The sequence below is a fragment of the Tyto alba genome, unplaced genomic scaffold (assembly GCF_018691265.1).
Source record: "Tyto alba isolate M040663 unplaced genomic scaffold, T.alba_DEE_v4.0 Super-Scaffold_8, whole genome shotgun sequence".
Classification (NCBI taxonomy): domain Eukaryota; kingdom Metazoa; phylum Chordata; class Aves; order Strigiformes; family Tytonidae; genus Tyto; species Tyto alba.
Window position 1 is genome coordinate 20951391 of NW_024881329.1, and position 22969 is coordinate 20974359.

General features: G+C 71.7%; 3 protein-coding genes and 1 long non-coding RNA gene across 6 annotated transcripts; 2 read left to right on the forward strand and 2 right to left on the reverse strand.

Moving 5' to 3' along the window:
* Positions 1-840: 840 nt before the first annotated feature.
* On the forward strand, positions 841-4693 carry P2RX3 (purinergic receptor P2X 3). Its single transcript, XM_042784928.1, has 12 exons — positions 841-1033; positions 1475-1610; positions 1710-1781; positions 1878-1944; positions 2042-2135; positions 2239-2316; positions 2420-2561; positions 3285-3421; positions 3509-3602; positions 3684-3749; positions 4031-4108; positions 4328-4693. The coding sequence occupies exons 1-12, from the start codon at positions 888-890 to the stop codon at positions 4448-4450; spliced, it is 1233 nt and encodes a 410-aa protein (XP_042640862.1). The 5' UTR covers positions 841-887; the 3' UTR covers positions 4451-4693.
* A 1094-nt stretch (positions 4694-5787) lies between these two features.
* LOC122152539 lies at positions 5788-7505 on the reverse strand. Its single transcript, XR_006164643.1, has 4 exons — positions 7344-7505; positions 7106-7240; positions 6229-6340; positions 5788-5978 (listed from the first exon to the last, which is right to left on the reverse strand). It is a non-coding gene; the product is annotated as an uncharacterized LOC122152539 (long non-coding RNA).
* A 3352-nt stretch (positions 7506-10857) lies between these two features.
* On the forward strand, positions 10858-12047 carry LOC116964355 (proteoglycan 3-like). Its single transcript, XM_033003830.2, has 3 exons — positions 10858-11040; positions 11510-11621; positions 11928-12047. Exons 1-3 carry the CDS (start codon positions 10858-10860, stop codon positions 11984-11986), a joined length of 354 nt encoding a protein of 117 aa, XP_032859721.1. The 3' UTR covers positions 11987-12047.
* An 88-nt stretch (positions 12048-12135) lies between these two features.
* Positions 12136-21281, reverse strand: SLC43A3 (solute carrier family 43 member 3). 3 transcript variants are annotated; one of them, XM_042784930.1, is made up of 13 exons: positions 21259-21281; positions 18658-18871; positions 17667-17796; positions 17165-17211; positions 16998-17074; positions 16801-16893; positions 15796-15935; positions 14985-15085; positions 14299-14460; positions 14075-14188; positions 13770-13822; positions 12779-12902; positions 12136-12503 (listed from the first exon to the last, which is right to left on the reverse strand). In XM_042784930.1, exons 2-13 carry the CDS (start codon positions 18863-18865, stop codon positions 12151-12153), a joined length of 1602 nt encoding a protein of 533 aa, XP_042640864.1. In that variant the 5' UTR covers positions 18866-18871; positions 21259-21281; the 3' UTR covers positions 12136-12150. The 3 variants fall into 3 exon arrangements, with proteins under 3 accessions (XP_042640864.1, XP_042640863.1, XP_042640865.1); XM_042784929.1 differs by lacking the exon at positions 21259-21281 and adding an exon at positions 19036-19610; XM_042784931.1 differs by lacking the exon at positions 21259-21281 and adding an exon at positions 19036-19187 and having other exon boundaries at positions 12221-12503; positions 13770-13956.
* Positions 21282-22969: the final 1688 nt, after the last annotated feature.

The following is a 22969-nucleotide window of genomic DNA, read 5'->3' on the forward strand; positions in this document are numbered from 1 at the left end:
CCGCCGGGCGCCATAGAGTGGCGGGAGACCTCCGGCCAGCCCCCCACCCCATTGGTCAGCGCTGGGTGATCCCCGTGACGTCACCGCGACGGCCCGGGGTGGGGGGCACCCCCAAATCCGAGGCGCACCCCCCCCAAAATGGGGGCCCCAAAAAACAGGGGCGCCCCAAATAGCAATCACCCCCCAAAGCCCGGGGGTCGTGCACACGGGGCATCCCCCCCCATGAGCACCCCAAGAACCCCCCAGCGCCCCCCCACGCCCCCCATGAGCACCCCCACACCCCCCAGCGCCCCCCCACGCCCCCCATGAGCACCCCCACACCCCCCCAGCGCCCCCCCACCCCCATGAGCACCCGCAGGCCCCCCCAGCGCCCCCTCACACCCCCCCATGAGCACCCCCAGTGCCCCCCCATACCACCATTAGCACCCCCGGACCCCCCAGCGCCCCCCCACGCCCCCCATGAGCACCCCCGGACCCCCCAGCGCCCCCCCACGCCCCCCATGAGCACCCCCAGGCCCCCTCAGCGCCCCTCCACGCCCCCTATGAGCACCCCCGGACCCCCCAGCGCCCCCTCACGCCCCCCATGAGCACCCCCAGCGCTCCCCCGCCCCCCAATGAGCAACCCCAGACACCCCCCAACGCCCCATCGCGGGGCTGCCCCGCCCCTCCCACGCCCCAGGAAGGGGGTGCGGCCCCTCCCTCTCCCCCCCCCCTCGGGCTGTGCCCCCGCCCCCCCGGCCCCTCCCACATCGCCCCCTCCCCGCCTGCCCCCCTGCCCGCTCCGCCCTGCCCGCGCCGCCCTCGCTGCCTGTCCCCCTCGCTGCCTGACCCCCCGCCCGCACCCCCTCATCGCCTGTACCCCCCCCGACCCCCCGCCCGCCCTGCCCATGCCCCCCCCGCGCCCCCGCCCCCGCCCCCGCTGGGTGACCGAATTCTTCTCCTACGAGACCACCAAGTCGGTGGTGGTGAAGAGCTGGGTGGTGGGGGCTGTCAACCGCGGCGTGCAGCTCCTCATCCTCGCTTACTTCGTCGGGTGAGACCCCCTCCGCCCCCGCGACCCCCCCACCCCGCGATCACCTCCCCTCGCCCAGGGCACCCACGAGTGGGCGACGCGGGGGGTGCCGCGAGGGGCACCCGGCGGGTGACGGTGGGGATGGGGGGGGGGGGTGGGGTGGGGGGTGAGTGGCGGTGGGTGACAAGGGTGTCAGCGCGACGTGGGGTGTCCTGTCGCGGGTGACACGACGGGGACAGCCCGTCGTGCGGGTGACACGGGGGGGGGGGCCTCCGGGTGACAGAGCCGGGGGCGGCGGGGGGGGGGGTGCCCCCGTGCCCAGGCTCTCCCCGCGGGGTGTCGGCGGCCACCGGCGCGGCGTGGGGGGAGGTGGGGGGGGGGGGGGCACAGGCAGGTCCCGTTGGGGGGGGGGGGCTGTCCCCACCATCACACACACACCCCCCCCCGCGGGTGTTGTCCCAGGTGGGTGTTCCTCCACGAAAAAGCCTACCAGGTGCGCGACACCGTCATCGAGTCCTCGGTGGTGACCAAGGTCAAGGGCATCGGGCGCTATGCCGGCCGGGTGCTGGACACGGCCGACTACGTCACCCCCCACCAGGTGGGGGGGCGGGGGGGGGGGGGGTCCCTCACTGCCTCAGTTTCCCCTCTCGGAAGGAGCAGGGTGATAGTGATGGATGTGTGTGTGTGTCCCCCCCAGGGCACCTCGGTGTTCGTGGTGGTCACCAAGCAGATCCTGACGGAGAACCAGGCGCAGGGCGTGTGCCCGGAGGTGCGGGGCTTGGGGGAGGGGGGGGGGTGTGCTGCGGGGGGGGTGTCACACCGGGCGGGCCCCCCCGCCATGCTCACACACCCCCCCCCCACGCAGAGCGAAGCCGAGTACCGCTGCACGGCCGACCGCGACTGCCGGGAGAAGGGTCCCGCCACGGGCAGCGGTGAGGGGGGTCCCCGCCCCTGGGGGGGGGGGGGTCGAGGGGGTGGGGTGGGGGGAGTCGCAGGGCCCCCCCCCCGAGCTGACGGGGGGTCCCGCAGGGCTGCTGACGGGGCGCTGCGTCCCCTACAACGGGACCCTGCGCTCCTGCGAGATCCGCGGCTGGTGCCCGCCCGAGGTGGACACGGTGGACGTGTGAGTGGGGCCGGGGGCGGGGAGGGGGGGGGCTCGGGGGGGGTGTGCCCCTCCCGCCCCGCGGCCCCAGGGACACCCCCTCTCCCCGCCCCCCCCCCCCCAGCCCCGTCATGCTGGAAGCCGAGAACTTCACCCTCTTCATCAAGAACAGCATCCGCTTCCCGCTGTTCGGCTTCGAGAAGTGAGTGGCCGCGGGGCCGCGGGGCCGCGGGGCCGTGGGGACAGCGGGTGGCTGACACCCCCCACACACACCCCGCGCTCCCCCCACCCCCGTGTCCCCCCAGGGCCAACCTGCCACCCCCCGGCAGCGGGGGGGAGCTGGGGCGCTGCCGGTTCCACCCCGAGCGGGAGCCCCTCTGCCCCATCCTGCGGCTGGGGGACGTGGTGCGCCTCGCCGGGCAGGACTTCCCCACGCTGGCTGCCACCGTGAGCCGGGGACACGCGTGGGGACACGGAGCGTGGGGGCGGGTCGTGGGGACATGGGGACACGGGGACATGGAGCGTGGGGGCAGGACGTGGGGACACAGAGTGTGGGGACAAGGGGACACGGCATGTAGGGACATGGGGACACAGAGCATGGGGGCAGGATGTGGGGACACGAGGACACGGAGCGTGGGGACACGGAGTGTGGGGGTGGGAATTGGGGACACAGTGGGGGGGGCAGGACATGGGGACACAGGGACACGGCGCATGGGGGCAGGATGTGGGGACATAGGGCTGTGGGGCAGGGATAGGGGGGCATGGGGATGCAGGGGCACAGGGATATGGGGCATGGACCTTGGGGACACCGTGACATGGGACATGGGGATGTGGGGAGACGGGGACATGAGACAGGGGATGTGGGGACATGGGGATGTGGGGAATGGGGACACAGAGATGTGGGATGTGAGGACATGGGGAGACGGACCTTGGGGACACAGAGATGTGGGGCCATGGGGACGCAGGGATGTGGGGACTTGGGGCGTGGGAGTGCAGGGATGTGGGATCTAGGGAACGGGATGTGGGACGCGGGGACGAGGGGATGTGGGACTTGGGGATGTGGGCACCTGAGGCCATGGGGCTGTAGGGCATGGAGTGTGGGGCGTGGGGCAATGGGGCGTGGGGCCGTGGGGCGTGGGCGAGCGCCCGCTCATGCTGCGGCCGGGGCAGGGGGGGGTGCTGGGCATCAAGATCGGGTGGGTGTGCGACCTGGACCGCGCCTGGGAGCGCTGCCTGCCCCGATACTCCTTCACCCGCCTGGACGGCCGCGCCCGCCCCCCCGCCCCCGCTCCCGGGTACAACTTCAGGTACGGCACGCGCTGCCGCGCGGGGACACACGTGTCACACGCGTGTGCACAGCCCGGCATGGCCCCCCTCCTCGTGTCCCCATGCAGGCACGCCAGGTACTACCGCTGGCGGGACGGCACCGAGCGCCGCACCCTCACCAAGGCCTTCGGCATCCGCTTTGACGTCCTGGTGTACGGCAACGTACGTGGGGGACTCGGGGGGCCCTAGGGGGGCCGTGGGGAGCGGGGACCCCCCCACCAACTGGGCTCTCTGCACCCCCAGGCTGGGAAGTTTGGCATCGTCCCCACCCTCATCAACACGGTGGCGGCTTTCACCTCCATCGGTGTGGTGAGTTGTGGCCGTTCTCGGCCCCTGTGTGGCAGCATCTCCCTGCCTGAGGGGTGGGGACTTGGGAGAGGCCCTGTGCACCCCACAAATATGGGGTGGGAGGGGGGAAGTGGTGCCCCATAGTAATTGGGAGGGGGATGGAGGAAGACCCCATAGCTGCAGGGCGTGGGGACAGAGTAAAACCCTGGTGTGATGGCAGCCTGGCTCCGCGGGGGGCTGTGGGGTGTCAGGGGGGTGCCCCATAGCACGGGGCCCCCACACCCCAATGCTGCCGCCCCCAGGGCACGGTCCTGTGCGATATCATCCTGCTCAACTTCCTGAAGGGAGCCGAGCACTACAAGGCCCGCAAGTTCGAGGAGGTCAGCCGTGGGGCTGGGGCCGCTGTGGGGCTGGGGCTGCTGTGGGGCTGGGGCTGCTGTGGGGCTGGGGCCATGCTGGGGTCAAGTCCAGGGGGGCTTCATCGGATCACGCTGGGGGATGTGTGGGGCTGGCTGGTGTGACAGATGTGCGGGCAGTGCCCCGAGCTCCTCCTGGCTATGGGGCAGGGACTAACCCGGTGTCCATCCCCTGACCCACAGGTGCCAGAGGCCAGCGTGCCCGCGCCCCCCGCCAGCCCCACAGCGTGTCCCCTCGGGGCGCTGGGGGGCTGCACCCGAGACAAGCAGTCCACTGACTCGGGCACTTTCTCCCTCAGCCTCTAGCCCTGGGTGCCGTGGGGCAGCCCCCCACCTGCCCCCCACTCTGTGGCAGCCCCCTGCCTGTGCCCGGCTGGGGGTTCCCCTGCACCCTCCCCCTATCCCTCCCAGTGGATGGCACCCCCTTTCCCACACTATCAATGGGACAGGGCACAGGGGACCTATGGGGCGGTGCGGGTGACGCTGGTGGCAGTGGGGACAATGTCGAGGGTGGCAGCAGGAGCACAGGGGACAGGGTGGCACCGGGGATGGCAGAGGGACGGGGGGGGTAAGGGGGTCAAAGGGGCAGGGTGGGGATGAGGGACATGGGATGAGGGACATGGGGTGGCCCCGGGGGTGGCAGAGGGGCACGGGGCTCCGGGAATCCCCCACAAGGGGCACCCAGGTGGGCACCAGGGCTGGGGTGCCCAGGGTGTGGGGATGGGGGTCACCCCTCTGGGTGCCACTCTGCTGTCCCCCATCACCCCGTGACCCCCCCAGTGCATGTGTGCCCCATGTCCCCGCAGGAACCCAACCCCCAACTGCAGCCCCATCGTCCGCAGCTGGGTGGGGGGCTGACCAGAACTCCCCCAGTGCCCCCTGTCCCCAGCATCCTGTCCCCCCCGTCCCCGGTGCCCATCCCTGGGTGCCCCAGTCCCAGTGCCCCCACCCACCCCAGTGCCCCCCTCAGCAGGTGCCACCTGGCCGGGGGGGGTCCCGCCGGGGGGGTCCCACCCCACATCCCCCCAGGTCCCCACAGCTCCCACATCTCTGTCCAGGGGGACTGGGAGGGCCCCCCAGGGCTGGGTGCTGCTTGTTGGTGCAGTAGGTCCTGCTAGGTGACAGAGGTGACACCCCACAGTCCCCCCGTTCACCTGCTGCCTCAGCCCCCCCAGTGTCCCCCCATACCTGCGACCCCCCTTGGCACCTCCCTGCTCCCAGCCAGCCCCATACTGGGGGGATGCACCCCCCACCCCAATAAAGCTTTGTCTTGCAGCACCCATCCATCTCCAGCCTGTGCCGGGGGGGTCAAGGGGTGGCTTTATGGGGGGGGTCTGATGGGAAGGGTTGGGGCACAGGGGTGGAGGAAGGGGGGGGCCAGGGTGATACCACCGATTTGGGGGGTCCCACGGGGCCCGGTATCAGGGTGCCACCACAGCCCCTGGGGAGGGGACCCCCCGCTCCCCTGCTGCCCACACAGGGGCCGTGCAGGGTACTGGGAACACCCCCGTCCCCAAATCTCCCCCCACTGTGCACCCCAGCGTGCTTCCCACTCCCCCACCCCCCATTACAACCCACACTGGGGGCCCCCAGGACCCCCACACACCTGCCCAGGGCCCAAACACAGAGATTGGTGCTGGAAGCTGACACTTTATTGAGATCTGGGGTGGGGGTGCAGCCCCCTGCCATGGGGCCAGTGGCAGGGGGGGGCTGCAGCAGGGGGTTTCCCTGGGGGTCCGCAGGGCTGGGGGGCACCGCGGGGGGGGCTGAGCCCCTCAGTACTCGCAGATGAAGGGCAGCCTCACCTGGCAGTTCAGGCTTCTCCAGCGCCCATCTGGGGGGGGGGGGGGGGGGGAAGGAGAGGAGGGGTCAGCCCTGGCACCCCACAGCACCCACTGCCCCAGGAACCAGCACCCAACCCCCCAGGGACCCAACCCAACCCACCGCTGTTGCCAGCCCGCCCCCCCACCCCCCCCCCGTTGCCATATCACACACCCCCCCTGCCCAGGACAAGCCCCCCCGGGTCGTGTCCCCCCCCTCCGCCAGCACCCCCGCCCCCCGGGGTGCCCCCCCGCCCCACTGACTGTTGGTGCAGAGCGAGGTGCAGTAGCCACTGTTGCGCAGCGGATAGCCACGCTGCCAGTGCGAGTAGTTCCAGCGGCTGCGGTCTGTCCACTGGCAGCACACGGACCTGCCCTGCGAGGAGGGGTCAAGGGCATGGGGACACCCCCCGGCACCGGGCAGGGGGGGGCCGGGGGCATGGCGGGCTGGGACCACCCGGGGTGGGCACTGGGACTGGGCTGGGGCACCCGCGGTGGGCACTGGGGACACTGGGACAGGGCTGGGGCACCTGAGAGTGGGCACTGGGACAGGGCTGGGACCACCCGGGGTGGGCACTGGGGACACTGGGACAGGGCTGGGACCACCCGGGGTGGGCACTGGGACTGGGCTGGGGCAACCAGGGTGGGCACTGGGGACACTGGGACAGGGCTGGGGCACCCGGAGTGGGCACTGGGACTGGTCTGGGGTACTCAAGGTGGGCACTGGGGACACTGGGACAGGGCTGGGGCACCCGGGGTGGATACTGGGACAGCGGGACAGGACTGGGGCACCCAGAGTGGGCACTAGGACAGGGCTGGGGCAACCAGGGTGGGCACTGGGACAGTGGGACAGGACTGGGACATGTGGGCTGGGCACTGGGGACAGCGGGACAGGGCTGGGGCACCCGGGGTGGGCATTGGGGACACTGGGACAGAGCTGGGGCACCCGGGAGTGGGCACTGGGACAGGGCTGGGGCACCCAAGGTGGGCACTGGGGACACTGGGACAGGGCTGAGGCACCCGGGGTGGGCACTGGGGACAGGGTGGGACACCAAGGGATGGGCACTGGGCACAGGGGAGAGGGCGGGTGGTCCCTAACCGGGCAGGGTGCCATGAGGCGGAGGGGCTGGGGGTCTCTTACCACGGGGCGGGTGATGGCACCGATCCAGACCTGCCCGCGGTTGGTGCGGAGCCGGGCCTGGTGCCACAGGCAGGCGTTGGTGCGGGAGCCGTGGATGGAGGCGAGCTGCCCGCGGTAGCACCGGGCACAGATGTACTGCAAGGGGACCCCCCCCCGCCCCGGTTACGGGGGTGTCCGGGGTGGGCACAGGGTGTCCCCTGCCCCGAACCACCCCCTCCCCCGGCCCCCCCCTGCCCACCTGGGCGCCGTGGAAGGTCTGACAGTTGTTGATGATGATGTAGCGGAAGGTGGTGGCACCCGAGGGGCAGGGGACGCTGAGCGCCTGCGTCTCGCTCGCTAGCGGGCACCGGGCACCCTCCTCCTCCTCCTCCGGTACCTCCAGCGCCGCGGCCTCGGGGCTGGCGAGGGCTGGGGACACCACGAGCGTCACCCCGGGGGAGCGGCGTGGTTCCCCGGGGTGTCCCCGTGGGGTGGGGGGCGTGGGGGGCACTCACCGGGGCGGCTGGCGGAGGCCGTGGCCAGCAGGACCAGGGCGAGGAGCAGGCAGGGCGGCATGGTGGGGTGGGGGACACTGGTGGTGCTGGGGACACTGACGAGGAGGGGGGACACCGGCACCCTCGGGAGATGCCGTGTCCCCGGTCACCCTCAGCCACCCTGGGGCCACCCCTGTGTCCCTCTGCCCCCCCCAGCATCATCCCACCCTCCCCACCTCCCCTCTGCCAACCCCACCATGCCCCCGTGTCCCTCTGCCCCCCCCCATCCCCAATCTCTCTCCACCACCCCCAGTGCCACCCTTCCCCCCCGTGCCCACCACTGCCACCCCTGGGACCCCTCTGTCCCCCAGGGACCCTGTGCCACCCCATCTCCTCCCCGTCCCCCTGGCACCCCAGTACCACCCGTGCCAGCCCCAGGGACACCCACCCTGGCCCCCAGCCCCGGCATCCGGGGGCTGAGCCCCCCCTGCTGTCCCCGCTCCTCACCTGGGACTTGGGGGGGCTCCACGCGCTGCAGGCTGGGGGGCTCTGCCCGCTGTCACCCTTATAGGGGTGACAGGGCCACGTGTCCCCAACCGCAGCCTTGCACCACTCCAGCCCCAGCCCCACCGCGGCCCCCACCAGCCAACCGCTGGGCACGGGGGGGCGGCACCCGGGGGGGCCCTGCCTGCACCCCGCCTGGCCAGTGCACAGGGCAGATTTGGGGAGGGGGCTGCAGGGGATGGGGGCTGCAGGGGTTTGGGGTGCAGGGACAGGAGGTGGGGGCTGCAGGGGGTGGGGGCTGCTGACATGTAGGGTGCACAGGGCATGGGGTGGGGGCTGTAGGGGTGGGGGTGGAGGGATTTGGGGTGCAGGGGCACAGGGTGGGGGCTGCTGGCATGTAGGGTGCATGGGGTGCAGGGTGGGGGCTGCAGCGGTGGGGGTGCAGGGGTTTGGGGTGCAGGGACAGGGGGTGGGGGCTGCAGGGGGTGGGGGCTGCAGGGGTGGGGGGTGCAGAGGTTTGGGGTGCAGGGGTCAGGGTTGCAGGGGTTTGGGGTGCAGGGGCACGGGGTGGAGGCTGCAGGGGTTGGGGGGTGCTGGCATGTAGGGTGCACAGGGCATGGGGTGGGGGCTGTAGGGGTGGGGGTGGAGGGATTTGGGGTGCAGGGGCACAGGGTGGGGGCTGCTGGCATGTAGGGTGCATGGGGTGCAGGGTGGGGGCTGCAGCGGTGGGGGTGCAGGGGTTTGGGGTGCAGGGACAGGGGGTGGGGGCTGCAGGGGGTGGGGGCTGCAGGGGTGGGGGGTGCAGAGGTTTGGGGTGCAGGGGTCAGGGTTGCAGGGGTTTGGGGTGCAGGGGCACGGGGTGGAGGCTGCAGGGGTTGGGGGGTGCTGGCATGTAGGGTGGACGGGACATGGGGGTGCAAGTTGCTGGGGTGGGGGGTTCACAGGGTGGCCCAGGGGAGGTGGTTGCTTGAGGTGGGGGTGCCCAGGAGAGGGGTGCAGGGGGCACGGACATGGGGCCTGCAGGGTTTTGGGGTGCCAAGGGGCACAGGGATGAGGGCTGCAAGGGGTGTGGGGTGCACAGGAGAAGGGTGCAGGGGGCCCAGGGGAGGGGGCTGTGGGGTGCTGAGTCGTGAGCCCCATGGGGCTGGGGAGGTGGGGGGGGTGCCGGCCCCGGGGAGGGGGGAAAACAGGGGGGGGCTGTGGGTCAACGGCCCAGCTGGACTCTGGGGGCCACGGCCGTTGGGGAGGAAGCGGCCCTTGGGCAAGCGCTGCCCGGCGGGAGATGGTATCAGCACCCCCCAGCACCCCCCCCAGCAACCCTGGCACCCCCCACCCACAGGACTTGCTGCACCCTACACATCCCCCCCAAGCACCCCCCACCCCTGGGCTCCATGCACCCCCCAGCAGCCCCCACCCCTGGGCCATGTGCCCCCCACTCTGCACCCCCTGTCTCCATGCCCCAGGGGTGCTCCATGTGCCAGGCAGGGTCCCCCCAAGGCCCCCCCCCTCCAGTGTCCCCAGCAGTTGGCGGGTGGGGGCCAGGCTGGGGTGGTGCAAGGCTGCGGTTGGGGACACGTGGCCCTGTCACCCCTATAAGGGTGACAGCGGGCAGAGCCACCCAGCCTGCAGCACGTGGAGCCCCCCCAAGTCCCAGGTGAGGAGCGGGGACAGCGGGGGGGGCTCAGCCCCCGGATGCCGGGGCTGGGGGCCAGGGTGGGTGTCCCTGGGGCTGGCATGGGTGGCACTGGGGTGCCAGGGGGACGGGGAGGAGATGGGGTGGCACAGGGTCCCTGGGGGACAGAGGGGTCCCAGGTGTGGCAGTGGTGGGCACAGGGGGGAAGGGTGGCACTGGGGGTGGCAGAGGGGACGGGGCACAGCGTGGCACTGGGGGTGGTGGAGAGAGATTGGGGATGGAGGGGGGGGCAGAGGGACACGGGGGCATGGTGGGGTTGGCAGAGGGGAGGTGGGGAGGACGGGGTGATGCTGGGGGGGGCAGAGGGACACGGGGACATGGGGTTGGCAGAGGGACACAGGGGTGGTCCCAGGGTGGCTGAGGGTGACCGGGGACACGGCATCTCCCGAGGGTGCTGGTGTCCCCCCTCCTCGTCAGTGTCCCCAGCACCACCAGTGTCCCCCACCCCACCATGCCACCCTGCCTGCTCCTCGCCCTGGTCCTGCTGGCCACGGCCTCCGCCAGCCGCCCCGGTGAGTGCCCCCCACGCCCCCCACCCCGCGGGGACACCCCCCTGGGTGCCCCCCCCGGGTGCCCCGGTCACCCCGGGAGAGGTGCCGTTGCCCCCCTCCTCCACCCCCCCACCTGGCCGGTGCTGCGTGCCCTGGGGGCTGGTGGCGGGTGGCAGAGGGACCCCCCCGGGTACCAGCCCTCGCCCTGTCCCCAGCGCCAGCCCCCCGCCCCCCCCAGGGGGTCCCCGCAGGCACGGCCAGGGACGGTCAGAGGCTGTACTACACCGTGGTGACCAGGCGCCTCAGCTACTCACGTGCCCAGGTGAGGGGATATGGGTGCTGGTGGGAGCCGGTGGGTGCCAGCGGGTGCTGGTGGGACCCGGTGGGTGCTGGTGGGACCCGGTGGGTGCTGGTGGGTGCTGGTGGATGCCAGCGGGTGCTGGTGGGACCCGGTGGGTGCTGGTGGGACCCGGTGGGTGCTGGTGGGTGCTGGTGGATGCCAGCGGGTGCTGGTGGGACCCGGTGGGTGCTGGTGGGTGCCAGAGGGTGCTGACGGGTACCAGTGGGTACTGGTGGGTGCCTCTGGGTGCCATGGGGTGCCAGTGGGTACCAGTGGGTGCCAAACTGTGCCCCGTCCCGCAGCGGCACTGCCGGGAGGTGCTGGGGGGGCAGTTGGCCTCGGTGCACAGCGCTTCCCGCAACGAGCAGCTGCGGAACCTGGCACGCACCTACACCCGCCGCGCGCCCTGGATCGGGGCTGTCACCAGCCGCACGGTGAGGGGTGCCCAGCCCACCCAGGGGGGGCTGCGAGTGGGGCTGGGGGCTGGATGTGGGGGGCCGGGGGGTAGATATGGGGTGCAGGGGCTGGGTGTGGGGTGCCGCAGATGGGTGCAGGACCTGGGTGTGGAATGCTGGGGCTACTTTTAGGAGGTGAAGGGCTGGGTATGGGAGGGCTGGGACTGGTTTGGGGGGTCAAGGAGCTGCGTGTTGGGGGCTGGGGCTTTTTTGGGGGGCAAGGGGCCAGGTATGGGGGGTTGGGACTGGGTTTTGGAGGGGAGGGGCTGAGTGTGGGGGCTGTTTTTTGGGGGCGAGGGGCTGGGTATGGGGGGGGCTGGGTATAGGAGGGCTGGGGCTGTTTTTTGGGGGCGAGGGGCTGGGTATGGGGGAGCTGGGGCTGTTTTTTTGGGGGCCAGGCGCTGGGTGTGGGTGCCAGGCACGGGGTGCTGAGGCATCGCCCTGGCAGAATGGGCAGTGGGGGTCGTACTGGGAGGACTCCAGTCCCTGGAACTACGCCAACTGGGCGGCCACTCATCCCCACCACCTCCTCACCACCTGCACCACCCTCAGCACCTACGGTGAGAGCACCCGCACCCCCACCCACCGCACTGGTGGCACTGGGAGCACAGGGCTACTGGGGGCACTGGGAAGGGGCACAGGCCACTGGAAGTAATGGGAAGGGACGCCAGGAGGGGGCAGTGGGAGGGGGCACAGGGCTACTGGGGGCAATGGGAAGGGGCACGGGGGGGGCCACAGACCACTGGAAGCGATGGGAAGGGGCACAGCACTACTGGGAACACTAGGAGGGGGCAGTCGCCTACTGGGGGCAATGGGAGGGGGCAGAGGGGCCACCCCATGGCACTGACGCTGGCCCCTGTCCCCAGACGGACTCTGGAGAAGCAGGGCCTGCTTCCAGCTGCGCCCCTTCATCTGCCAGTACTGAAGACCCCGGGGGTGCTGCCATGGCCCCCCCCGCCCCTGGGGACCCGCAGTGGCCCCTGTCCCCAACCCAGTAAACCAGAGGTGCCTTGAGGTTGTGTGTCTGTGTGTACCGGGGGTCCAGGGGGAGGGGGCTGTGCCTCCCAGCCCTGGGAGGCAGTGGGGTGCTCAACCCCATAGCACACACTGGAGAAGCCCCAGCGGCTGGAGGTGCTGGGAGGGAGCAGCACAGCGAGCATCAGGAGCATCGGTGTTTATTCCCTTCCCCCCCAAACACACCCCATCCCACCGGCACAGCACCCCCCCAAGTCCAACAGAAAAACGGGGTGCAGCAGGCGCTGGGCTGGCAGCGGGGGGTGTGGGGCTCAGCAGGGCGCCTCGGTGGGGGTCTCGGCGCCGGGGGGGGCTGCCAGGGGGGTGCCAGCCGCCTCCAGCTCCTTGGCTCGCCGCCGGCACTCGCGGGCCACCACCACGGGACTGACGAAGGCCACCAGCACCACAGCGATGAGCCCCAAGTTCAGCTGGGGGTGAGGGGGGGGGGGGGAGAGTGAGGGTGTGGGTCTGGAGGGCTGACCCCCCCCACACAGGGGAGCCCCTGGGCCAGCCCCACAGCCCCCCCGTGCTGGGTGCAGCACCCTCCACTCCCCACAGGGCAGGACCCCCGCCCCTCCCTGGGGCGGCACCTCTTCCCCCGTGGGGCAGGACACCCACCCCTCGCCGTGGGGTGGCTGTGGTGCGGCTGTGGGGCAGGAACGCCCACCCCTCGCCATGGGGTGGCCGTGGGGCCAGTACTCACGTAGAAGGGGTCCCCGCCGAGCGGGCCGCGCACCAATGCGACGCAGGGGTACTGCAGCAGGGCCACCAGCGCTGACAGCGCCATGGCCAGCCCGTACAGCTTCCCAAAATGCTGGGGGGGGAACCTGCCCGGCACCCCCCCGTGTCACACCGCCGCGCCCCCTGCCCCGACACCCTGTCCCCTGACACACACACCACAACCCCCCCCCAACCCTTCCACCATCCCCTGACACCCCCACCCTGACCCCGTCCCCCCTTGTGCACCCTGCCCCTCCCGCGCCCACTCACACAATGACCTCGTGGCCCCCCCCCCCCGCTCCTTTCTCCCCCGTCACACCATGCCCCCCTCGGCCCCCCCCCCTCACACCATGCCCCACCTCATGTCATGCCCTCCTTTGCCCCCCACTCATGCCATGCCCCTGCTCACGCCATGCCCCCCCTTTGCCCCCCCTCACACCATGTCCCCCCGTGCCAAACGCTCACGCCATGCCCCCCCCTCACGCCATGCCCCCCCCGTCCTCCCCCTCACGCCATGCCCCCCACTGATGCCATGCCCCCCCTGCTGCCCCCCCCTCACGCCATGCCCCCCACTGATGCCATGCCCCCCCTGCTGCCCCCCCCTCACGCCATGCCCCCCCCTCACGACACGTCCCCCCCGTCCTCCCCCTCACGCCATGCCCCCCACTGATGCCATGCCCCCCCGCTGCCCCCACCCCACGCCATGCCCCCCCCGTCCTCCCCCTCACGCCATGCCCCCCCTCACGCCATGCCCCCCCGCTGCCCCCACCCCACGCCATGCCCCCCCCTCACGCCATGCCCCCCACTGATGCCATGCCCCCCCTGCTGCCCCCCCCTCACGCCATGCCCCCCACTGATGCCATGCCCCCCCTGCTGCCCCCCCCTCACGCCATGCCCCCCACTGATGCCATGCCCCCCCGCTGCCCCCACCCCACGCCATGCCCCCCCCCCCCCCCCCCGCGCCCCCCACTCACGCCAGCGCCAGGAAGGCGGCGTTGCCCCCGTAGAGGAAGGAGCGGCTGATGACCTGCAGCGCGAAGGTGCCGAACTGCGCGGGCAGCAGCGGCACGGCCGCGCACACCGAGAAGAGCGCGCACAGCGCCGCGGTCACGGACAGCGAGAGCACGGCGGCACGCAGGTCTGCCAGCACCCCCGGGGGCCCTGCGGGCGCGGGTGGCGGTTCACGGCGGGGCACCCACGGACCCCCCCCGGGGACACACGGACAGCGGGAGCGCGGGTGCGCCCGCCGGGGTGGGGTGGGGGGGGGGTGTTCGGTTACCGTCGGGGCGGGGGGTCCTGTCCCGCTTGTGCCGGTCCAGGATGAGGCCGTTCCACGGGGCGCAGAGCACCCCGCAGAGCTGCGTGAAGGCGAAGGCGTTGGTGTAGGTGCTCACTGCGGGGACGGGGCGTCAGGGCGGGGCCGGCCGCCACCGGGGGGGGGGGGGGGGGGGCGGGGGAGGGTGTGTGCCCCCCCCCGGGGGTGCGTGTGCCCCCTCCCTGTACCCTGGTGGGGGTCTCCGCGGGCCAGGAGGTGCAGGAGGGGGTTGAGGGTGCCGATGAAGAGGTAATGGCGCAGCTGCATGACGGAGAGCCACACCACGTGCCACGCGAACAGCGCCGAGCACACGCAGCCCACGAAGGACGCGCCGGGGGGGGCGCCGCCTCCTGCGCGCGAGGGAGGGCGGGGCACAGCTGGGGACACGCCCCGGCCACGCCCGGCCATGGAGACGCCCCGCTGCCACACCCAACTGCCCCCCCCCCCCCCTGAATCCACCTGTGTGGCCTCGCCCCTTTAACTACGAGGCCACGCCCACCCTCTGACCACACCCACACACGGCCGCGCCCAGCCCCCAGCCCCACCCCCTTCATCTGCATAACCACGCTCGCCAGTTGACCACACCCAGGTAAGCCCACGCCCCGCCCCGCGGCCCCTCCCCCTGCATCTGCATCATCACACCCACACTCTGACCTCACTCCTGCGTAGCCACGCCCACCCCGCGCTCCCGCTATCTGCATAGCCCGGCCCCCAGCTCGCCCCGTGGCCACGCCCACCTCGCGTACCTGCCACTCACCGACGCGTCCACACCCACCCGCCGTGAGCCCACGCCTGCCCCACCCCCCCGCAGCCCCGCCCGCCGCAAACCACGCCCCCGCTCAAGCCCCACCCCGTCGCCAAGCCCCGCCCCCACCTCGCAGCGCGCGCGGCTCCAGGGGGGTCTCCTCGGGCCCCGCCCCCCCCCGCTTCTCCTCGTAGGTTCGGTACGAGCGGGACCGGCCCGGGCACCGCAGCCTGCGGCAGCGCCCGCGTCACCCCGCGGGACGGGACCCCCAAACCCCGCGGGACGGGACCCCCACCCACCGCTGGACAGGACCCCCAAACCCCGCGGGACGGGACCTCCCACCCACCGCTGGACGGGAGGGACACCGCGGGACGGGACCCCCAAACCCCGCGGGACGGGACCCCCACCCACCGCTGGACGGGAGGGACCCCCAAACCCTGCGGGACGGGACCTCCCACCCACCGTGGGACGGGAGGGACACCGCGGGACGGGACCCCCAAACCCCGCGGGACGGGACCTCCCACCCACCGCTGGACGGGAGGGACACCGCGGGACGGGACCCCCAAACCCCGCGGGACGGGACCCCCACCCACCGCTGGACGGGAGGGACACCGCGGGACGGGACCCCCAAACCCCGCGGGACGGGACCCCCACCCACCGTGGGACCCGACCCCCTAACCCCGCGGGACGGCACCCCCCAGCCCCCGCTGGACAGGACCCCTAACATGGGACGGGACCCCCAATCCCCACAGGACCGGATGGACACCCACCCCCACGGGACGGGACCTTTCCACCCCCCGCCGGATGGGACCCCCAAACCCCACCATACGGGACAGGACCCCCCAACCACCCGCAGGAGGGATGGGCACCCCCACCACGGGACGGGACCCCCAAGCGCCCCTGGGACAGCCACCCGCGGGGGCAGGCAGAGCCCCCCTACCCGTAGTCGTAGGCGGGGGGCAGTGGGTAGGGGATGTGGGTGCGGGGCATGAGGAAGAGGGTGCGCAGGAGGTGCCAGGCGCCGCAGGCCGCCATGAAGAGGAACATGGCGCGCAGGGACAGTCCCTGCTCGTACAGCACCTGGGGACGGGACAGGCTGACACGGGGACACGGCTGCATCCCCCCCCATGTCCCCCCAGATGTGTCCCCAACGTCCCCCCAGCTCTGTCCCCAACTGTCCCCCCAGCTCTGTGCCCAACTGTTCCCACTGTGACCCACCTGTGTCCCCCACTGTGTCCCCAGATCTGTCCCCAGCTGTCCCTGCTGTGACCTGGCTGTGTCCCCAACTGTCCCCACTGTGACCTGGCTGCGTCCCCCCTGTGTCCCCAGATGTGTCCCCAGTGTCCCCACTGTGACCCACCTGTGTCCCTCACTGTCCCCCCAGCTTTGTCCCCACCTGTCCTCACTGTGACCCGGCTGCATCCCCCACTGTGTCCCCAGATCTGTCCCCAACTGTCCCCACTGTGACCCAGCTGCATCCCCTACTGTGTCCCCAGCTCTGTCCCCACCTGTCCCCACTGTGAACCACCTGTGTCCCCAGATCTGTCCCCAGCTGTCCCTGCTGTGACCTGGCTGCATACCCCCTGTGTCCCCAGATGTATCCCCAATGTCCCCCCAGATCTGTCCCCAATGTCCCTGCTGTGACCTGGCTGCATCCCCAACTGTCCCCTCAGAACTGTCCCCACTGTGACCTGGCTGCGTCCCCCACTGTGTCCCCAGATGTGTCCCCAACTGTCCCCACTGTGACCCACCTGTGTCCCCCACTGTCCCCCCAGCTCTGTCCCCAACTGTCCCCACTGTGACCTGGCTGCGTCCCCCACTGTCCCCCCACCTGCGACCCAACTGTTCCCAGCCCTCCCCACAGTGCCTGGGGTGGGGACAGGCCCCTGGGGGCATCCAGCACCCCCCCCCTGGCTCTGCCATGTCCCCCCAACCCTGCACCCACCTTGATGATGAGGAAGATGGCAGACGAGGAGTCGAAGGCCCCGTTGTAGAGGGTGATGATGATGGAGCGGTACTTCCCAAAGAGGTTGCCCACCTGGCACAGACAGACACACACCCCCCCGCACCATCAGCCCCCCCCCAGCACTGCACAGGGTGCCTCAGCCACTGGGTGGGGTTCAGGGTGCCAGGAAAACTCACCTGCATGTTGGTGAGGATGAGGAGGATGCCGCCCACTGACAGCATGGACATGGCCGGGAAGAGCAGCACCGCCAGCTCTGGGGACACGGGGGTCAGCGGGGACACAGGGGGGTCCCCACCAAGTGCCCCCCCTGGGGATGGGGCACCCAACAACCACAGGGTCTCACCTGGAGTGGAGAAGGCGACGAGCAGGGTCCCGCCAGTGTAGAGGGAGCTGGGGGGTGGGAACAGCGGTGACACATGGAGACAGGGTTCTGGGGGAGCCACTGGCTCCCCCGCACCCCAGCACACAGCACCCCAATACCCCATGGGTGCCCCACCACCGCCTGGCACCCCCAGGGCGGAAGGATGTGGGGACACGGGGGGTCCCAATGGTTATGGGGGTGCCTCAGGGACATCAGGGAGACATGGGGGGCTGGGGGCCCCCTGGAGCAGCAGGGTGCTTGGGACATACTGGGGATATTTGGTGGCACTGGGGGGCAGGTGCCAGGATGGGCTGTGCCCCCAAAGGGCACGGGTGCCCCCCACCCCCCCCCCAGCACGGGTGCTCCCCCCAGCACCTGCCCCACCCTGCCTGGCTGCCTCGATAACCGCCCCGCTCCTGATAACACCCGGCACCCCAATGACAGGCACCCATGGGTGCTCCTGCCCCCCCCCGGCACCACTCACATGGCGATGAGGCGGGCGACGGTGGTGCCGAAGCGGTCGAAGATGAAACCCATGGGGAAGGTCATGAAGTTGTTCATGAAGGAGCCGATGGTGAAGACCAGGGAGAACTGCTCATCCTGCTGGCTGCAGTCTGCGGGGACACGCGCATGGGGACACGGGACACAGGGACACGCGCATGGGGACATGGGGACACGGGCATGGGGACACGGGCATGGGGACATGGGGACACAGGCACATGGACACGCGCATGGGAACACGGGCACACGGGCATGGGACATGTGGACATGGGCACATGGGCATGGGACATGGGCACACGCACATGGGGACATGTGCACGAGGACATACAGGCATGGGGACATGGGACACAGGGACATGTGCATGGGGAAACCAGGGACACGGAGACATGAGGACACAGGCATGAGACACAGGGACACGTGCATGGGGACATGGGGACACAGGAATGGGGGCACCGGGGACATGGGCATGAGGACATGGGCACGAGGACACTGGGGACATGGGGCACAGGCATGGGGACAGCGGGGACACAGGGCACTGCAGGGCATTAGGACAATGGGGACATGGGGACACAGGGCACCACAGGGTGCTAGGACAATGGGGACACAGGGACATGGGCATGGGAACACAGGCATGGGACAGCAGGGACACAGGGACATGGGGCACCATGGGGCGTTAGGACAATGGGGACGTGGGACATCACAGGGTGTTATGAAAACGGGGACACAGGGAGGCAGGCTTGGGGACAGCAGGGACATGGAGCGCCACAGGGAACAGGAAAATTAGGGACCTGGGGCACCATGACAGCGGGGACGTGGGGCACTGGAAAAGCTGTGAGCTGGGGCACTGGGACACCACAGGGCACGGGGACAGCAGGAATGCGGGGTGCCGGGGACATGGGGCACCTTAGGCCACCGGCACCTGGGGGACACTGGGCAGGGGGACAGCAGGGCCGGGGGGGGGCCGGGGAGCGTACCGGGCAGCAGGGTCTGGTTGGGGCCGGCGGTGGCCGCGGGCTGGCACAGGCCCCCGAAGTAGCCCAGGTCCTTGAGGACGAAGACGAGGGAGGCCCAGCCGAAGATGAGGCCGCAGAAGGCTCCGCACTCCAGCAGCCCCGAGAGGAGGGTCGCCAGGCGCTTGGCCACCCCCGCGCCCCCCCCCGCCATGTCCCCAGCCTGGGGCATCCACGCCTGCGGGGTGACAAAACACCGGGGGTTCGCTCCCCCACACACACATCCCCTGGGCAGGGGGCAGCGGGCGAAGAGCCGTTGCGGTCCCCGTTTTGTACACAAGTGTGCACACGTGCTCACACGTGGGCACCCCCACACCCCCCCACACCCCACCCCGCACCCACCTGCGCAAGGCCGGGCCCTCCCGCCGTCACCGTCGCCGCCGCGGAGTTTGGACCCTGGCACGGGGTGCCCGGGGTGAGCCGCGCACACCCTGGGCCCCCCGCACACCCGGCCCCCCGCACTAATCTCCCGGGAGCACCTACCGGCCCCCCCGGGGCTGCCGGTACCCGATAGTGGCTCGTGTGTGTGTGTGTGTGTCCCCCCAGCACCGCGCCCCCCCACTACCTCCTTATCTGTGCGCACCGGCCGTCCCCAGCACAGCCCCTGGGGACGATGGCACGCTGCCGGCACCCCAGTCCGTGCACTGGGGGGACACTGGCACAGCACACACACACCCCCACAAACACACACACCCCCCCCCCGGGGACACTGGCACCCCCAGGGTCCTGGCACAGCCGCTGGGAACCTGGCGCCGCTCCCCGGGGACAATGGCAGAGCCCTGGGGACATTGGCACATAGCCGGGCACGCCGACACACCCCCCGGGGACAGTGACACACCCCTCCCGGGGCCCCAACACACCCCCCGGGGACACTGGCACGGCCGTTGGGGACCCCGGCGTGGCCGTTGGGGACCTTGCCACACCTTCGGGACCCTGCCCCCCCCCCCCCCCCCCGGGACCCCGGCACACCGCGGGGGACCGCGACGTGACCCCCGGGGACACTACCAGCCCCCGGGGACTCCCCTGGGGACACTGTCACCTTCCCAGGGAGCCCCCGGTCCCAGGGCACCCCCTTTGTGGCCGTCACCCCCCAGCCCACGTGGCCGGGACCACCGGCGTGGCCCGTGGCTGGGTGTCACGGGCCCCCCGGCCACGTCCCCCGACACCCCCACCCCCCAGCCCCCCCGTCACCGTGTCCCCGTCCCAAGGCCTGTCCCCGTCCCCGTCCCCGCTCCGGCCGGGTGTAATGGCCGTTAATGAGGCCTCATTACAGCGGCGGCGGCTAAAGATTAACCCGCCCGGGCGGAGGGGCCGGATCCCGCCGGGGGGGCGGCGGCGGGGCGGGGGGGGGGGGAGCTGCCCGGCTTCAGCGGCCCCGCGGGGATCACCCCTAGATGCCCCGCCACGCGTGTCGCTGCCGGGGGCACCCCGAGACACCCACATTGGGCGCCGTTTGGCACTAAGCCTGGCGAGCCCCAGCCATACTGGTGTCCCCAAGCCAGACTGGTATGTCCTGCCCAGACTGGTGAGCCCCCCCCCCCCCCCCCCAGCCACGAGGAAGCAGGAGGAGCTGGGGGGGGGCCCTGGCACCCGTGACTCCAGCCCCTCCAGCCGCGCTGGCACTGCCGTGTCCCCCCAGTTCCCCCCGAGCTGTAACTGGGTGGGCGGGGGGGGGACAGGGGACGACACCACCACCACCCCCCCACACCCCCCCCCCAGCAGCCGGGACCCCAGCATCCAGCGGGCACGGGGTGGCTCAGGCCTCGCTCCAGCTGCTCCAGCCTCGTTTGCTTTAATAATTAATAGTAACGAAGGTCAGTTGTTCCCTGCGGGGGCTGCCTGGTCCCCAGGCCGCTTGTGGCTTCTCCAGAGGCTGCTATGGGGCTGGGGTGCGGGTGCCCGACGGGTCCCCTCCTCGCCCCACATCCCTCCTGCGTGGGGCAGGGGGTGCCCCCGGAGTGGGCAGCGGCAGCACCCCCCAAAGCGGGGGGGTGGGGGTGGGGGGCGGCGGCGTGGGGGCAGCCCCGGCCGTGGGGACTTTGCCCGCGCACGTGGGGGGGGGAGGGCACACGGGGGACGCACGTGCCCACGGGGTCACCGGGGCACCCTGCAAGACCCCAGAGTGCTGGGGGGGGGGGGGGGGTGTAGGGCACATGGCACATGGTGGCAGGGGGACAAGCGGGGGGGTGTGGGGCAGAGTCCCCCCAGGCACAGCCTTGCCCCACAGCCCCGGGGCAGACACAGCTCCCGGGTCCGGCCTGCCACGCACCCCCCGACAACCCCCCCCCCCCCGATCACCTCCCACTGCATCCACGCATCCCCCCAGCTCCCGGCCCCATGGCCCCCCTCACTCCCAGCCCCGCAGTCCCCGCAGCCCCACGCCCCCCCCCAGCCCCACGGCACCCCCCCATTCCTAGCCCCACGGCCCTTCCACTCCCAGCCCTGCCATCCCCGCAGCCCCACATCCTGCCGCTCCTCTCGGGGGGGGGGGGGTTGGGACCATCCGGGCCCCTCCGCTCCCGCTGGCCCCTCCCGCCGCCCGCAGCATCCCCGGCCGCTGCTCACCCGCGTCCCGGTGCGGCGGGGGGGGGGGGAACCGGCGCAGCCCCCCGGCCCGGTGCTCCCGGCGCTCCGGCGGCGGGAGGGGCGGAGCGGGGCGGCCCGGCCCGGCCCCGCCCCCCGGGCGCGGCGTGGAGGGGCGCGGGAGGCAGCCCCGGTGGAACGGCCCCGGCGGGGTCGCCCCGTGGGTCCGCCCCGGGAGGGGCTGTCTCGGCGGAGGGCCCTCCCCGCGGCACTGCCCACCCCCCCGGCGTGGCCCCCCCTTGCCATCCCTGTGCCCCCCCCGTGCCATCTCCGGGTGGGCCACCCGCTTACCTGATGTCCCCGAGATGTTCTCCAGCCGTGGCCACCCTTGGGCCACCTTTGGGTCACCCTTGGGCCACCCTTGGGCCACCCTTAGGTGACCTTTGGGTGACCTTTGGGTCACCTTTGGGCCACCCTTGGGCCACTGTTGGATCACCCTTAGGCCACCTTTGGATTACTTTTGGGCCACTCTTGGGCCACCTTTTGGCCACCTTTGGACCACCATTGGGCGACCTTTAGGCCACTCTTGAGTCACCCTTGGGCCACTCTTGGGCCACCTTTAGGCCACCCTTGGGTCACCCTTAGGCAACCTTTGGGTCACCCTTGGGCCACCTTTGGGTCACCCTTAGGCCACTCTTGGGTCACCCTTGGGCCACCCTTGGGCCATGCCTGGGCCATCCCAAGCTGTGGCACCCCAGAGAATCCCCTGGCCAGGCCCCCCCATGCCACCCCCCTGTGCCCCGCCAGGCTCTGCCCCCCTCCCTGCCCTGGCCATACTGCCACCAGCCTGTCCCTGGTACCTGTCCCACTGCCCACCTGGCCCCGTGCCCCACCCGGGGTAGCCCCGTCCCCCCCTTGGCTGCCCACGTCACATCCGCTCCTCCATCCGTCTGTCTTCCCGCCGCCCCATCTGTCCACCCGTCCATCCATCCGTCAGCACTTGCAGCCCCCTGTCCTGTCCCCACCCATCCCCACCCCTCCAGCCAGCCATTCATCTGTTCAGCCAGCCACCCATCTGTCTGTCCGTCATCCATCCATCTGTCCATCATCCATCTGCCCGTCTGTCCATCACCCATCCATCTGTCCATCATCACCCATCCGTCTGTACATCACCCATCCATCTGTCCCCCTCCAACCACCGCTCCACCCGTCCTCGCGCCCAGCCAGCCGTCCGTCTGTCCCCCCACTCGTCCCGCTGCCCGTCACCTCCCCTGTCCTCCCCTCCACCCATCTGTCTGCCCGTCCGTCCGTCTGTCCTCCTCTCCAGCTGGCCTCCACCCATTTGTCCTTCCACCGGCCCCATCGTGGACACCCACAACCCATCTTTGCCCACCTGGGCCCAGCCGGTGGGTTCAGGGCCCGTCTCCCTGCCCACCCCATCCCCAGGCCCCCGCAGGCAGGTGGGTGCATGCACCCACTGGTGGGTACGCTCCCCCTGGGCCCCCTGCAGATCCCACAGGGTGGGGCGCACCCCCCTCTCTCTGCACAGCTCCCGGGGGGTTGCTGCATCCAGGGTGGTGGCCGTGGGCCCGTGCTGGGGACGCTGGGGGCACCGGTGGGGCGGGGAGCGGATGGTGGCCCCCTGAGTCAGCCCCGTGCCGCCCACGCCCCCACCCACGGGTGCCCGCCGCGCCTGCCGCGCCAGCTTGTGGTATTTCGCTCGCCGGGAGCCGCGCCGGAGACGGCGCCGCAA

Coding starts and splice junctions, on each gene's coding strand:
- P2RX3 (XM_042784928.1), top strand. CDS start 888: ATGCCCCCCCCGCGCCCCCGCCCCCGCCCCCGCTGGGTGACCGAATTC. Junction 1,034..1,474: donor ATCCTCGCTTACTTCGTCGG/GTGAGACCCCCT, acceptor GTGTTGTCCCAG/GTGGGTGTTCCTCCACGAAA. Junction 3,603..3,683: donor ACGTCCTGGTGTACGGCAAC/GTACGTGGGGGA, acceptor CTGCACCCCCAG/GCTGGGAAGTTTGGCATCGT.
- LOC116964355 (XM_033003830.2), top strand. CDS start 10,858: ATGGGGTGCCAGTGGGTACCAGTGGGTGCCAAACTGTGCCCCGTCCCG. Junction 11,041..11,509: donor GGGCTGTCACCAGCCGCACG/GTGAGGGGTGCC, acceptor TCGCCCTGGCAG/AATGGGCAGTGGGGGTCGTA. Junction 11,622..11,927: donor CACCACCCTCAGCACCTACG/GTGAGAGCACCC, acceptor CCCTGTCCCCAG/ACGGACTCTGGAGAAGCAGG.
- SLC43A3 (XM_042784930.1), bottom strand. CDS start 18,865: ATGCCCCAGGCTGGGGACATGGCGGGGGGGGGCGCGGGGGTGGCCAAG. Junction 16,894..16,997: donor TCATCCTCACCAACATGCAG/GTGAGTTTTCCT, acceptor TGTCTGTGCCAG/GTGGGCAACCTCTTTGGGAA. Junction 14,189..14,298: donor CCGCGGAGACCCCCACCAGG/GTACAGGGAGGG, acceptor CCGTCCCCGCAG/TGAGCACCTACACCAACGCC.